At 37.5% G+C, this 16,279-nt stretch overlaps 1 protein-coding gene across 9 annotated transcripts in view; it reads left to right on the forward strand.

The window, feature by feature from the left end:
- Nucleotides 1-16,279, forward strand: part of lama2 (laminin, alpha 2) — a 294,429-nt gene that overhangs the window by 246,694 nt on the left and 31,456 nt on the right. For all 9 annotated transcript variants that reach the window (XM_028440103.1, XM_028440104.1, XM_028440097.1 and 6 more), the window contains 7 exons: nt 6,572-6,705; nt 9,406-9,565; nt 9,638-9,762; nt 11,068-11,230; nt 11,991-12,135; nt 12,218-12,356; nt 14,442-14,562. In XM_028440103.1, coding sequence (XP_028295904.1) covers nt 6,572-6,705; nt 9,406-9,565; nt 9,638-9,762; nt 11,068-11,230; nt 11,991-12,135; nt 12,218-12,356; nt 14,442-14,562 — 987 coding nt within the window. The remainder of the gene's footprint in view (nt 1-6,571; nt 6,706-9,405; nt 9,566-9,637; nt 9,763-11,067; nt 11,231-11,990; nt 12,136-12,217; nt 12,357-14,441; nt 14,563-16,279) is intronic.

Below are 16,279 nucleotides of genomic sequence, written 5' to 3' on the forward strand. Positions count from 1 at the left end.
ACTGTTTTTAGATTGGGATACGATTACTTTTAAAAGCACGTGGAGGGATCCCAAGACCTTCAATAGTTTTATTTTAGGAAACAAAGCTAGTAGATTAAGACATCATTTTATATGAATAAAAATACCTTGGGCAGTATCTCCTCAAGTTCTACCAAAAATAGAAAATAAAATTATTTGCTGAAATGGGGGAGGGGTTATAACTCTTAGATTTAAATGTAAAATTGTACAGCCTGTATATATATATATATATATATATATAATGTAACAAGATGAGCTGAGCCCAAAATGTAATTTTTTTTTCTGTGTATACACACACACACACACACACACATTTATGTATGATACACATTGAAGCAATAAGCCCTTCAATTCATAAATCATTGACTCACTTTATAATGCAATACCATTTTTACACTATTGGGGGATAGTTTTGGACTCAGATCTTGTTACATTATTGACCTGTTGTAACATTTTTTATTTATTTTTTAACAATTGGGGTCTTGTTACATTTTGGGTCGTTGTTAGCTATTGAGATCTAATCTAACAGGCCATAACTTCAAAGTAAATATTCCACATCAGCAAAAAAGAAGTTAAGAAACACTGTGTTATTGGATTATGTTCAAATAGCAGAACAAGAGCATGAATGAGCTTTGATTCATTTTAGCATCAAAGCAGAATATTTATTAATCAGACTGGGATCTTATCTATTATGAATGTTTCATACTTCTAATCTACAAATAAATATTTATACAAAATAAATGGTGCAGTTCACAATGTTGGTAAGCTAGCGAGTTCAAGTGCGCAGGTTACAAGAGTGCAAAAATTGCAGAATTGGGACAATGCGGTTTTTTCATCAACTTGCACAGCTGTGCCATATCTGTGACATTCTCCCAGGTTTTTGCTTTACACTACTTTACAAGCACATCTCTCTGAACATGATTACATTTAGTTTTATGATTTTAATTTATTTGTTGTACAGTTCGAGTGTGAAATTTTAATATTGTGACAACTCTCAGATCAATTTCAAGAGTAAAATATAAATTTTTCAGTTTTTTTTATTGGATTAAATGGTGATCATAATGAACAATTATCGATAAAGAAGTGGTTCACAGTTTATCTCATTGTACAAATAATTTAATAGAGTTTCTACAGGTAGCAGCAAGTCAGATTTAAGGTTTTAAAGCCCAAGTGCTGTATTTTTAATGCTATAAATAAAGATACAGTTTCATATTTCATTTTAGATTTATAAACAGTCCATCAAGCAGAGGAATGAGGAAAATTTCAATATTCAAAAGAAAATTGTACACAACAGGAAACTTTGGAGCAAAAAAAAAAAAATGTACAATTTCAGCCAAAAACTGCAGCTTAAACATCATAAGATACAGTCCATGTACTCATCATTTACAAAAAGTACACCAAATAAAATTGAAGGTCATTTTGTCAGGCCCTGAGGGGAAAAAAGTCATTAATATGAGTTGATCCACATACATTAAAAAAACTGTATATTGGTTATTAGTCATTTACTTGAGGTAGCTGTATAATTTTAATATTAAATATAGAGTGGATAACTGAGTGGTATCTGGTAAGTTTGATGTTTTCATAGTTTAGTTTTTATACATCCTAAGTTTATTGTGTAAGTTTAAATTGGATGTTATATGAATGATTTGCACAAAAAAAGTTATGGAATTGTTAGCATCTAATGTCCATTAATACAGGTGTATAAATCACTGTAATGCTTCATCAGATATTTATGCTTCTTTCCAAGTAACATAGCAAACCTTAATTGTATTTACACATAAATTAATTCAATAATTACACTTAAAAGCACATTTTTTTGGCACAGAGGACTCGCAGACGGATAAACATAACCCATGTGGTATCAGTGAATTATGGGTAATATCCTTCGCCGAAGTCTACTTGGAGGCATGCTTCGGCAAAGTGTAAATAAAGGGGGCGGGGAGAAAGACACTGGCATCCTTCATCGGGAACGCACAAATGAGGGGCGCGAGGGTGCAAGTGCGAGTATTGGTAAGGGGCCAATGAGTAGCTCGTTATTAGACTTCCTGTAGAGCTGCATGATGACACCATGTTTAGATTAAGCTGTGCTGGAGACATTTAAAACATGCAGGATCGTAGGAGCTGCTGTCCTCGAGCGTTCTGTCGGATGTAAATAAAAATACTGCACTCGTATAAACCCAACATACTCCTCCTGTATTAATGCAATTGATAAAAAGTCACGGTGACCACGTGTGTGCATCTTAACGAGTGGCAGCGATTAACAAGAAGTTTTTGTTGCTATCTGCGTTTGCGTGATTTCCCCAGAGAAATCTTCACTTTGCTCCATCCAACTGGAAAGTCTGGAACGTGCATGTTTCTGTTCACTCTCCCGTTAATACTCTTTAATAGTGACCACTTCTGTGTGTGTGTGTGTGTGTGTGTGTGTGTGTGTGCGTGCGTGCGTGCACGTGTGAGCACTCAGAACACTAATAGTGTGTAATGCTAGTGGAATAATAACGATGCAGCCCTGTGATCTGTACTAATGAATAATCGTCATTACCCCGGAGAGCCTGGAGAGATAAGTGTGCACATGTGTTTGTGTATGTGTGTAGTTTGGGCTTTCAAACGTGACTCTTTAATCATCTTTAATTGTACTTAATACTATATGAATAATACGGGGGGTTTGTGTGCGTCAGAGGCTGCTTTCATATGAAAGCAAAGCCTCAAATTTTACTTAATATTTGGCCTCGTACATGACTAATAAGATCATTAATCATAATACAACATGTTCCTGTTGGAATCCACTTTAGTCTCTCAGCCTTTGTCCCCTCAGATTAGAACAGATACAAGTTCTCTGCTCAGTTCTAAAGTGAAATTCTTTATTTATTCACTCTTTTGCATCGATGATGCAGGCTTGTCTTAGCTTGCATTTCTTAGACTATTTTGTTATTGTACCTGGGTTTATACTGGACTTGATATGCTTTACATTTTGATTTTATATGCAGGATCAGGCTTTTTTTAGGAGGCTTAGGCTTTTTCCAGCATCAGACCTAATGTTAGACTTAGTGAACAGCAGATGAATAAGTATGAACAGCTAGTCAGTTCTTGCTCTGCCCAGCTGTAGGCTACTCCTGCCTTAAACAATAAATGACCTGTGTACTACTGACCTTGGTCTGAATGAAGAGTCCAAACCCAACTTGGGGTCAAACTTTTTTTTGTAGTCTTTAGGACAAAACACACACAGACTGTCCAATTTCTAGCTAATGGCAGCATTTAGTTAAACTGTGCACTGTCACTGTCTGAGGCTGTGTTTACACAACTGGAGTGGATAAAATTACTTCAGATGAAAACCCAAATACGGTAACACTTTATATTAGGAAACACCTATTAACCATTAATTAGTTGCTTATTAGCATTATTAACATATTGGCTCTTAATTTGGTGATTTTAAAGTACTTATTAATGCCTTTTTAAGTACTTAGTCTCACAGTCCAAACAGGGTTAGGGTTAACGTTAACTCTAACCCTATCATATTGAGATTGTACTTCATTTTACAACACCAGTGTCACTGCGTTCCCCGTTTTTTTATTGTTTTATCTCACATAGTTGTCTCTGGTCTTTGGAGAGAGCAGACGTGTTTTCATTCGCTCCGATAACACGACCTTGGCTACAGCTGGCTACAGCTGAACAGCCTGAAAAATTGGGCCCAAGACTCAAGGAAAATGGTGAAAAAACCGCAGGGAGGCCCTTCAGAACCCAATTCGGGTTTGGAAGAGGTCAAGGAGATGATACGCGAGGGTCTACGAAACCTATCTGCCGAGATAAAGTCGTTGGAAAAGACGCTGGAAAACTCACTGGAAAACCTACAAAGCGAAGCAAAGGTACTGAAAGAAAAGAATGAAAGAAATGCTGAAGAGATAAAATTGTTGAACGCCAGGGTTGAACAGCTGGAACAAAAGGAAAGAGAGAAAGATGTCATCATCACAGGCCTAAAGATAAAACCCAGGAGTTACGCGAGTGACGAAGAAACAAAATCGATTGAACAACAGGTCATTGACTACCTGGAGTTGAAGGACATTGTCCTGAACCCTGACAACATCAACTCCTGCCATCTCCTGCCAAAGAAAAATGATAACAGAGCTGTAAAAAATAACCTTCATGAATATGAAATTCAAAGGAGAACTACTGAAGCAAGGAAATAAACTGAAGGGAACGAAGGTGTACATCAATGAAAACCTGACGAAACAAAATGCAAGCATTGCATGGAAGGCACGCCAAATAAAAAAAGGAGGAAAAATTGTGAGGACGTGGACAAGAAACTGCAGGATTTATATCACACCACTGGGAGAAGAGAACGGAAAACCAATCCTCATCAAAACGATGGAAGACGGGAAAATACGAAGGATCCACCTAAACAACAACATTACTGATGGTAATCATGGATATGGACCCAGATCTATATAAACACTGGAAACAAAACTCAGACTGTGATTATTTTACGGAGACTGAATTAAATGTGGAAACCAAGAGTAAAAAAGGTCTGTCATTTATTCATTTCAATTGCTAGGTGGTGGGGTGATTGAGGATTACATTAAATTTAAATTCAAAGTGGTTCAAACGTTTTCCTGTACAATGAAATTACTACCTTGCTTATGAACTAAGATATAATACAATGAAATTACTACCTTGCTTATGAACTAAGATATAATACAATGAAATTACTACCTTGCTTATGAACTAAGATATAAAAATGTGTTTATACAAGTTAAATCTAACAGTGGAAAATACAACACTGCCAAGAGAACTAACAACAGCTGGATTAACCTTGATGTAGAGACAAAACAAGCTGCAAACTTGTGTGTCCAAAAGAGACATTCCCGAGTGGTGACATTATGGATGAAAAGGGAAAAACCTTCCAAACACCTTCGAAAGAGGAACTATTCTTGAACTGGAGGAATGCTAACAACGTCTGGCAGGAAACAAGGCCAACACGAACAACGATAGAGAGGAAGAGGAATAAAAACAAGACAACACTGACTACAGATGAGAATACACAAAAAAGGACTGTTCAGAACAACTCAAGAATGTTTGACCAGAGAGACATGTAAACCCATGTAAATTTGCAATGGTAAAACAGGGGATAGGACCCAGATAAGCAAACTGCTTCTCTCGTCTCCTTTTTCGGCATGTACAAAAAAAAAAAAAAAAAATGTAAAAAAAAAAAAAGTGAATGTAACCATGTCGGAAATAAACTGAATAAATAAATAAATAAAAATAAACCATCACCACACTATCCATGAGTTCCACACATAGTCTGGTCGAGTATCAGCTGCTGGGAACGTCAGCTCTTTACGTAGCGCCATGTCTCATAAACGCCTTTCCTCTTCTTCCTCTTAGCTCCGCTGAGCATGGATGATCTCTCATCCAAAGGTGCGCTGCTACCGCCTACATGTCACCTATTATTTTGCTATCTGGCTCACAGGCTGGGGGTATTTTGTACCCACCTCCACACCACCCCTCCTCCCCCCTCCTCCCTAAACGCAGGAATGACCTGTTTGGCCCTGTTAGTTGATGGTTTTATCTCACGATTACAACATTATCAATAATCCACTCAGGTCCACACATGTTCTGTGTCAGTATGTGGAGCTGTGAGCTGCTGGATACGTCACAATATCACTCTGTAGCACCATAATCTCCCTTTTTCCTGCTTCTTCCTGCTTTGCTGGGTAGCATCAGTGGCTAATCTCACATCTAAAGGTGCACTGCTGCCATCTTCTGGGCACAGTTGGTCACGACAACACTCCACAGCTTAGATATTGATGAGGGACCTCCGCCAGGGTGTTTTCTAGTAATCCCCGTGAAAAAAACACAAATGACGAGTTATCTCGTCAGTGGCACTGAGTGTTTGGATTTGAAATGACGAGATATCTCGTCAATGGCAATGAGTGTGTTAATAATGACTAAGAGTCAATATGTTGCTAATTTGCATGCAAATAAGCAACTAATTAATGGTTAATAGGTGTTCCCTAATATAAAGTGTTACCAAAAATACATATGACTCCAAAACCACACTATAGGACAACAAAAATACACAAATTGTCAACAAAAATGCACAAAATGAGAACAAAACTGGACAAAAGAACAAGAAAAATTCACAAAAAAATTTTTTCCACCTTTTATTGTTTTGAATTCTTAACTGTGACATAAAAATAAAACGTATTATTATTATAAATTCTGATAATGTGGCTTTTATTTCAGACAATCACAAATGTGTGGCCAACACTGTGCTAAAAGTTGAAGAAGTGCATTATAAATGGGTGAATCAGGGGATGGATTGACCTGTGGTTTGATTCCCAGTGACAGTTTCACATTTGTTGAAGTTTCTCAAAAGGGTGATCAATTTCAGTCCCCAATAAATAAATAACTGACAAGAACCAAACAGTTGTTCTGCCACAGTGTACAAATACACCACCAGGATGCTCTCTTCATTATGCTGACATAGTTTTACCAAAAGCAATCAGCTTTTTTGTCTTTCTCCATTTATTCCAGGATTTGTTTTCCATGTGTGTTCCAGGTGGATTTCTTAGCTCTGGAGATGCGTAAGGGGAAGGTGAATTTCCTCTGGGATGTGGGCTCGGGTGTGGGCAGAGTGGAATATCCTCATCTAGCCATCAACGATGGGAACTGGCACAGGATAGAGGCGTCTCGGTATGGATGCTGCAAACACATGGACCAGTGATGAGATCAGGCTGGTTTTAAACTGTTAATAACTAATATGCGTACATGAAAGTTGCTTTTTGAACACTTTTTAAATCTTTTCTTGTTTTGTATGCTTGCATGGAAGTAGGGTCTGGGTGATTCATCTAGATTTAAGATATATCCAGAGTTCTATTTTGTGCAATGTCGAAACAATATTGTTTATATCAATATATAGCTTTATTTCAAAGCTTATTTTGTGTTAAAATAATAGTTTTAAGAGTTGCTGCTTTGGCTACTTCTCCCCTATCTGTCTGTCACACAAAAGGCGCTCTACATGGCCTCCCTGAGCACAAACACCCACAATCACAAAGGCAACAAGACGACAAACAGACGATGTTGATCAGATGGATTTGTCTTGACATTCTCTGTGTGGGGAGATGTTCAGTTGTCTTTTTTGGGCACAGAGTAGTGGAAGCACTGAATCATGGGTGAAATTGCTTCATGTATATCTTATCTGTAACATCACAAACTCACTTTGTTTGAGGCTCAACAGCAGCTGTCGGCACCTAATCCCCCTCTGCTTCTCACCATCTCTAACCAACAAGGTTACAATAGGCAACAACTAGGTGGCCTAGTGGCAGGGTGGGGGTCAATTAGAATTGTCATCACGTAATTGATAGTTAATTACAATTATGGCGTAATTATTATTGTAATTTTAATTGAGAAAATCCGTTGCTGTTGTAATCATAATTGAAATATCATTGAGTTAATATAATTGACTTTGTAATTGTAATTCTATGGAAATTTCTATGGAATTGTCATGGAAATTCTACAAAAAAACTGTTCATTACAATTCAATTAAAAGAAAACCTGTGGAACCATGTTACAGTTCTATGTCTTACACATACGTAGTTAACAGTTATTGAAATGTGATTCATATAAACTTTTCCCACTGTCTGTCACTTCTTTTCAGGATAATTTTACCACATAAAAAAATGAAAGCCTGTGGTATTCTGACAGGCTCAGATGCTCACACCAAAAATATTAATACCAATATTTTCATTGATTAGAAATCCTAACAAGGTAACCAAGATATGAAAAACAAATTAGATCATAGGTCATATTTTTTAGTGTATTTTACAGCTGATTTAAGACATGGGTCAAAACTGGCCTGTTTTCATAAGAGATGCTAACAGAAAGCTATTACCTTAGGTTTGTTGGGCTTCTTTATTGAAGGCTCAGTAAGTGTGATTAATTTTTATTCAACTTTAGTAATTGAGAACGTAATTGTATTTGACTTTCAGGGGGTAATAATAATTGTAATTGTAAAAAATGCTGGTCGCCTCAATCATAATTGAGTTGTAAATTGAACATGAATAATTGAAGACGTAATTGTCATTGAAAAATGTTAATGACCCCAACCCTGCCTAGTGGTTACGGAAGTGGGCTTGTAATTGGAGGGTTGCCCGTTTGAATCCACTGTGGGACCTTGAGCAAATTGCTTAGACCTAATTGCTTCCAGAAATCTGTTGAAAAAGAGATTCTTATTCTCAATGAGACTTTCCTGCTTTCTAGATTTATAGAATTGTGTGTACCTTGCTTTAGCCATCAGTTATTTGGACAGATTTGGATTTTAACATCAGAGAACACATTAGTATTGTGTACCGAGGGCACAAGGGCTTGTGTTCCATTTTGTATCAGTGACTTTGACCCAGTATCATTTTTCTCTAAAGATTTATATTTTGGTCCATATCGCCCACCCATAGTAATGGTACCGTATAGCTTACATAGCCGCACAGAGATTTCTTCTGATTATCTTAATTACCATCCAGTCCCCTTTGCTGTGGCTCGTCCCCCAAAAAAAGGACAGTTGTTTGCATTTGGTCGTTGTCTTGTTTTAGTCAGGGTAAAATGTAAAACTATTGTCAACAATGACAAATCATTAGTCAACAAAATAAACAGAACTAATGGGAGAATGGTAAACTTCCTCATCACCCTGTCTTAAAATATATAGTCACACTGTCTCCATGGTTACAAGTGGTATTGCTTTATTTGCTGTGCGTCCATAAGCTTTATAAACATTTCTAAAAACATGGATAAGGCTTTGTTCGTATGCATATAAAGTCAAGCTTAATAATTATCATCGCTGACCATTGATTTTTCATCAGCTACATTTTATACTAATATTATATTATTGCTATTATTAACTTCTGAATTGATATTCTATAATAAACGATAGCAGCAGCACTATGTTATGTTATGTTATGTTATGTTGTGCCACACAGTGACAGCCTGCAGCACAGTGTTATATAAATGCAGTGTAATCTAGAAGACAATTTGTCTCTCTGCGTCTGCTGCAGAGACGAGACACAAACCCACCGACGTCCCTCCTGCTCCACGCATTTTCATCTGAGAGATTTCCCAAAGGTGTTTTCCAGCGGGAACACAGACTATCACTCTTAGAAATGTTGCCCTGCACAGTACTGGAATATTGTCTGCTTTAAAACCAACGGGTGTCTGGGTAATTTCACTGTCGCTCAGAGGTTGAACACTACAAACTGTGTGTTTGGATCATTCATCTGTAGCACTGACACTTCATAAAACACCGATTCCCAGTCCTTCCAGCATCCACAGTCACAGTAAATGTCTTCAGGAAAGAGAAATAGAATAACCTCATGTGCTCTGACTCATCTTTGTGTTTGACTGCAGTAACGGTTTGAACGGAACCATATCTGTGTATCCATTGGAGGGTTCTATGGCTGGGATGACGCCAACCCCGGCTAGCGCCAACTCGCCTACATCCTTTACCATCTTAGACGTCGACCAGAACGCCTACTTGTTTGTAGGAGGAATAATCGGCACTGTCAAGGTGTTTAACTGTCCCTGCATTAATACTCACAGCCTGTCTGTGTCTTTACCTGATTCTCTGTGAATCTTTCAGAAAGCAGATGCAGTGAGGACGTCCACATTCACAGGCTGCATGGGCGAGACCTTCCTGGATGGTAAACCAATCGGATTGTGGAATTACAGGGAGCGACAGGGAGACTGTAAGGGATGTAATGTCAGGTACATCAACAACTGATGCTCATACTTGCAGTATTTTTGTGTTTATTTGATAAAGCGGAAAGCAGTTTTCATCAATAACGAGACTATGGCTGTGTTTGAAATGGCTGAATAATGTAATACACACTGCAAACTCACTGAGTGTATATGGTCTACTATGATTAGTATGATGACCGTTCCCACTCAAGTATACTTACAAGTTTCCCAAGATGTATTTCGAACCTCCAACGACAAAAACCTGAAGCTCACTGAGGCTAAATATCTCTGTTCTGTATCTCTGAAAGTTCTGAAAACATTTTAAGTGAGAAAGTGACCAATTAGAATATCAACATGTGCTCGTTTGATCCATAAAACTCGCGTATACACATTTCATTCTGACATTTCGGGGATTCCATATTGTCCGCCATTTACTACTGACAAAACCTCCGGTTAACTTCAAAACAAGAGCCCTATTTACAAAAATTAAAAACCTACGGAAGACGAGAAGATATGCTTTTGTTTTGAAATGATCGCTGTGATTGCTCGCAATGCATTATGAGGCGGTTTTTCAGACTAATGTGCCCACCGTGCATACTTGTCCCAATATAGTGTACATATAGTATACACATTTCTCACGTATCTTTTCATACTATCTAATGTGAACTCACTACATACTAACTTTGACGTCAAGCTTAGTATGAGGAGCACATTAGTATATGACATTTCTAACACCTTTGACAAAAAAACAATAGATGTGAACAAAAACTATCAAAATATATAATTCATATTTTCATCAAACTAATAAGAACTGAAAAATTGTTTTGTCACATGGGACGAAATCCAATCAGAACTCATGTGGTCTTACGCATTGATCACATCAAATCTGTCTGTGTATTTACAATCATTAATATTGTATTATATTAGGCTGATTTAAAAATGGATGAAACTCTTTTACTATATCTTGATTAACATCTTGATGTCATTTAGTTGACTAAAACTTCACTTTTACTAAAATAGTGATGATGACCAAATTTTGACTAAAACTAAGTTGTATTTTAGTCAGAAGACTATGACTAAAGCTAAATTTAAATGTGTTGTCATAATTAACACTGGTGGACAGATTTTAATGTTTAATTGTTCTTGTTTGAACAAGTAAATAAATCTCATTTTTAATGGAGTCTTTTTTCAGGGAAAAACCTTCGATGCAAACTTATTCATGAGCAAAGCACAACACTAAAGTGACAATGTTCTTGCTGCCCTTGCTTTGCTTTGTGATGTTGTTGAGCTTTTGGAAGGGCATCAATGTTTTTTCTGTGTTTTTTTCAATAGTCCCCAGCGTTCTGACGGAGAGGGGACGGTTCAGCTGGATGGAGAAGGCTACGCTGCAGTGGGCCGACCCACCAGGTGGAATCCAAACATCTCCACCATCACCTTCAAGTTCCGCACCTTCTCCTCTGAGGCTCTGCTCATGTACCTGGCCACTGAGGATCTGGTACATATATTTGGATCTGTGCAAAACAAAATCACTGTTCAGTCACTCAAAAAGAACAAACACAAGCAAAGATAATACATACGTTTCCTAGCGTTGGTAACCTTAACAGTAAACATGACAAAATCACAATAAATGAGGGTTTAGTAACCCTAGAAATTACATGAGTGATAGTTTTAACACATCCTGTAACCCAGAGATAGACAACATTTATCACAGCAGGGGGACACAAATGTAATTGTGTGAACCGAAGGTCACATGTTAGCTTTTAGAATAATGACCAATCTGCATTAATACAGGAAAGAACAAAGGGTTTGACTACTGTTGTTGTTTTGTGTGTTTTTGTTGTTAACTATTTTGGCCTTGGAGTCATTTTCTGTATTTTTTATTAATTTTGTGTGTTTTTGTTATTTTTTTTTCTATTTTGTCATTTTTAATTCTCATTTTCTACATTTTTGTTGTTGTTTGTGTATTTCTTGGTCATTTTGTAAATGTAGTGTTATTTTGCCAGTTGCTCATGTCTGCTGTAAACCCACCATCTCAATCATGTCATTTAAATCCACTTGTTTCATCCTTAAAGCAGGAAAAAATATTCATCCTAAAAAAAATTAGCAGAAGGAGATATTAGGAGTGCAATGATGTTGACTTAATAAAGCATTTATTTGTATTAGTAAACTCAATTTTCATTGTTCGTTCATTGGCTTTTTTAAATTTATTGATATAAATGATGTGCCTTTTAAGTGTTTTTGTCCTCTTTCTGCAGAAAGACTTCATGTCTCTGGAGCTTTCTGAGGGGAAGGTGAAGGTCAACTTTGACCTTGGATCAGGAACAAGCAGCGCCGTATCAGCGAGCCGCCATAATGATGGACACTGGAAATCCCTCACCATGGCCAGAAACAAGAAACTAAGTAGGCGATAAACAATGACTCATTGATCACTTGAAGCCTGATCTTTTCAGTGCAGTTAAAGTCTTTGTGATGTGACATTTAGCCACAGTGACGGTGGTGGACATTGACAGCGGTGCAGAGGAAAGGGCTGTGGTCACCTCTCAGGGATCAGCCACTGGTCTGAACCTCAAGGAAAATCAGAAAATCTACTTTGGAGGGCTGCCAACCATTGGAAACTACAGGTACAGACAATCAATCTGCTGATATGATACAAACAGTGGGTGTATAACAACGTTCTTGAAGAGCCTTGATCCACAACACAACTCACAGCTTTTAACTGTTTAGAGCAGCGAGGATCAAAAACTGCTGAGTTGATTAACGTAATTGTGCAATTATTTGAATTTAAGAAGAAAAAAAAAGTTTTATTCTGAAAGCGTTGAACTTCTTTTCCCATGGATCATATTGATGACTTTTGAGTGTTTTGGTGATTGTGTTAATGGTCAGGTTTTTTCTTCTGACAGCATGGCTGCCAGGTAAATAACAATACATACACAGATGACATGTTGAGCTGTGTATGAGGCTGCCTGTGCACTTCTGCTCATATTGTGTCATATCTGTTTGTCTTGATGCTGTGAGCTCCTGCTTCACCACATGGCGGCTGGAAATCACCTCCTTTTTTCCCTTTTCACCTTGTTTACACATGCTGTTGAAGGTCAACGCTACATGTAGTGCAATCTTTTCACAACAGCAATGCATGTTTTATTATTGCAATTAAATAAATACATTTATTTTATTGCATAATTGTGAACATCGCCAGCGCTCCCTTAGGAAGGGTAAGAAACGCTTTATTAAAGGGAGGATATAAAAAGAGAGGGCAGTGTTACACCTTAGTGAGGGGAAAAGTAACAGGGGAGAGAGAGTCAGGGTAGGACAATGGATGGGGTGGGGATGAGTCGACTATTTTAAATTGAAAGTGCAATCTGATGTTACAGTTGTGCATATAGTGTTGTGGAGTGTAATCAGTCTGGTAGCAATAGTAGAGAAATTGAAGCGGGTGACGCAGCACCCTGCTTAAAGAGTAATTAAACCCCTGCTTTCTGCTGACCTGCCACTAGGGGGAAATTCAAAAAATGCCTTGAAGCAGTAAGACACACCCATTCAGCCCCCACAGACGCTATATTACTCACAAACAGTCCCATCTCTACTCCTGCCATGAGCGGCCTCACACACAGCGGCGAGAAGTACGTGCACATTCGTGCACACACAGAGACAGACTGGGATTCACACACTCCGTGTCTCTACATACACACATAGCTGGATGAACCCTCTGATTAGACCAGAACCTGCTCTTTATGGAGGAGTCGCAAACATCACAGCTGAAGTGGGCTGTTTCACACACGTAGCATTAGACTTCCTCATTAAAACTGTCAATCAATGCTCACTGAGGGCTTTAATTGGAGGAAACCCTCCTCTCTGCTTTTATAGGAGGGGCGGGGCCCACAGTGAAAGCTGATGACGCAGGGTAATCCAAAGAATCAGATTCGGCCAATAGCAAAATTCAGTTGTAATAGCCGACGTTCAACCCTTAGAGGCCAGTAACTGACAATTTACAACTAAATACGCAAAATTAAAATACTTTTACTAAAATGTGAAGAGTGGGACTAGCATTAATAAAGAGCACTACTTAATATCCGTATGTATTCAACAGAAAAAGTAGATTAATGGTTTAGTTACTCTTTAATGATCTGAATCTTTGTTCAGATACGTTTTTAATGAAATTCACAAAGAAAATATCAATAATAACATTGTGTCCTTGGGCAAGACACTTCACCCACATTGCCTAGTATGAATGTAGTGTGTGAGTGAGTGTTGGTGGTGGTCGGAGGGGCTGGTTGCACACTATGCCAGCCTCGCTTCTGTCAGTCTGCCCCAGGGCAGCTGTGGCTACAATAGTAGCTTACCACCACTAAGTGTGGAGTGAAAGAATAATGACCTAATTCTGTAAAGCAACTTTGAGTTCCCAAAAATGCGCTTTCTAAAATGTATGTATTATTATTGTTAATTATGAATGCTAATATTCAATACTTAATTTGTCTGAAAATAATGCCATAAATATCCTGATTTCAACAAACATTTGGTTCATAAACCTCATGTTGACGCCTCTGCGTCACCGTGCTTCAGTTAAATGATGCAATAGTTTCTCCACTGCAGAAATACCACGTTTTTTTTTTCATGTTGCTACACTGCTAAGAAATCCTAAAGCACAGAAAGTTTGCAGATTGTCAACAATGAAAAATTCCTCTTTTGAATGAGTGCCTTTGTTCCAGGCCTGAGGTGACTCTGAAGAGGTACGCAGGCTGTTTGCGGGAGATCGAGGTCTCCAGGACGCCCTACAGTCTCCTCAGTAGCTCAGATTACACTGGAGTCACTAAAGGCTGTTACGTAGAGGTAAGATGTCCACCTACTTCACTGTAATGTAGTTACAGATAGCACGCATGCAGTTACTAAAATATCATTATGGTGAATGTCCCTAGTATCCTTACATCCTGTAAAATGTGCAGCTTTCACATTTAATTTACCCTCTGGGAAGTTATTTTTACATGTAAAATAAAGGTCCAGACCGTTCCACACATACTCTGAATGGAACCTAGACTTGGATTAGAGCCCATTATGTTTGTTTGTAGTGTTTGTAAATGTTACACAAACATGAATGGATCTGTGTTAAGTTCCCTGTGTCATCTTCAAACCTTGAAAAAAAATAAACATATTCCACTGTTTTCGCACTTGAGAAACGTTGTAATAAAAAATGTAGCTTTGCTCAGAATATAGAATGAGCAAGAGATGAAACTGTGTGTTGCAAAGCAAACAAATCTCTGAAGTTTGACTTTGTATTTGAATTTGTCTGATAATATAAATATATCTTCATCATAGGCAAGAACACAAAGACAATCACAGATAGCAGTCGGTTGTTTATTCATCCATCGACGCATTTATTTATCTGTTCATGTATTTACTACTTACAAACTGTTAACTGCATATTATTATATGGGTTTGGTTTATTATTGTTTACATTTGCATTAGATAATTACATATTTATTCAATAACAATACTAAACAACCCTTTTCAACACAATATTAGAGCTGACCAGAGGTGGACTGGGACCAAAAATCAGTCCAAAATTCATTTTCTGCCCAGACCAGCCCATTACATTATCAGTGACACCATTGTAGAAGCCGTTATTAAGTCAGTGATGCTCAACGTGTGGCTCTTTGTCTTAATTCAAATTATTATTCTACCAGAGAACTTTAACCCCTTTTCCTTTGGCCATTTTGCAACTTCCTTTGTCCCATTTTTACCCTTTTTTACCCTTTTTCAAAACTTTTTTCAGCCTTTAGCTACCATTTGCCAATAAATATCTTTTTTTTTTTCTCTATTTTTTAAGTTCTTTTTGACACTTTTATTCATTTTTTGTTTTTTCTTTATTTTTTTTTTTGCCACTTTTCATCCAAATAAGCTACCTTTTGCCCAATAAATACCACTTATTTCCTTTTTTCCTTACATTTTGCCCCTTTTTGTTCCACATTTTTGCCCTTTTACACTATTGGTTGCAACATTTGCCCATTTAAACTACCCATTGCCACTTTTGGACCATTTTTGGTCACCTGTTATGTTGCTTGTCAAAATTAAAAAAAAAAAAAAAAACATGTAGTGGACCGGACCAGCCCACTTCTGATCGACGGCCCACCGGAACGATGTCTTAGTATGCCAGATGCCCGGTCCACCCTGGAGCTGGGCATACATTCAGATTTCCAAAATTGATTTGATTTGATTCATAGGGGAACGATTCAGCTTATGATTCAGTTTGATCCATTTGATTTTTGATTTGGTCAAGAATATTTCACAGCACAAATTTTGAATATGGAAACGATTTTCAGAGAAATAATGCTGTAAATAGTAGAAACTAACTTTAACTCTAAAAAAAAAAATACCTAAAGAATTGGAATTGAGCACAAAACACTGCATTATACGTGACCAAAAAGACTTAAATGATTGATTTCAAGATTTTGTGAATTATTATTGGGCAAAGGAAAATGGCTAAACTCAGCCCTACACCATATTGTACAATTAAAAAAAAGTGGGATCAGGTGAAAAAAGAGAGAAAAAC

Source organism: Gouania willdenowi, chromosome 24 (assembly GCF_900634775.1).
Source record: "Gouania willdenowi chromosome 24, fGouWil2.1, whole genome shotgun sequence".
Taxonomy (NCBI): Eukaryota; Metazoa; Chordata; class Actinopteri; order Blenniiformes; family Gobiesocidae; genus Gouania; species Gouania willdenowi.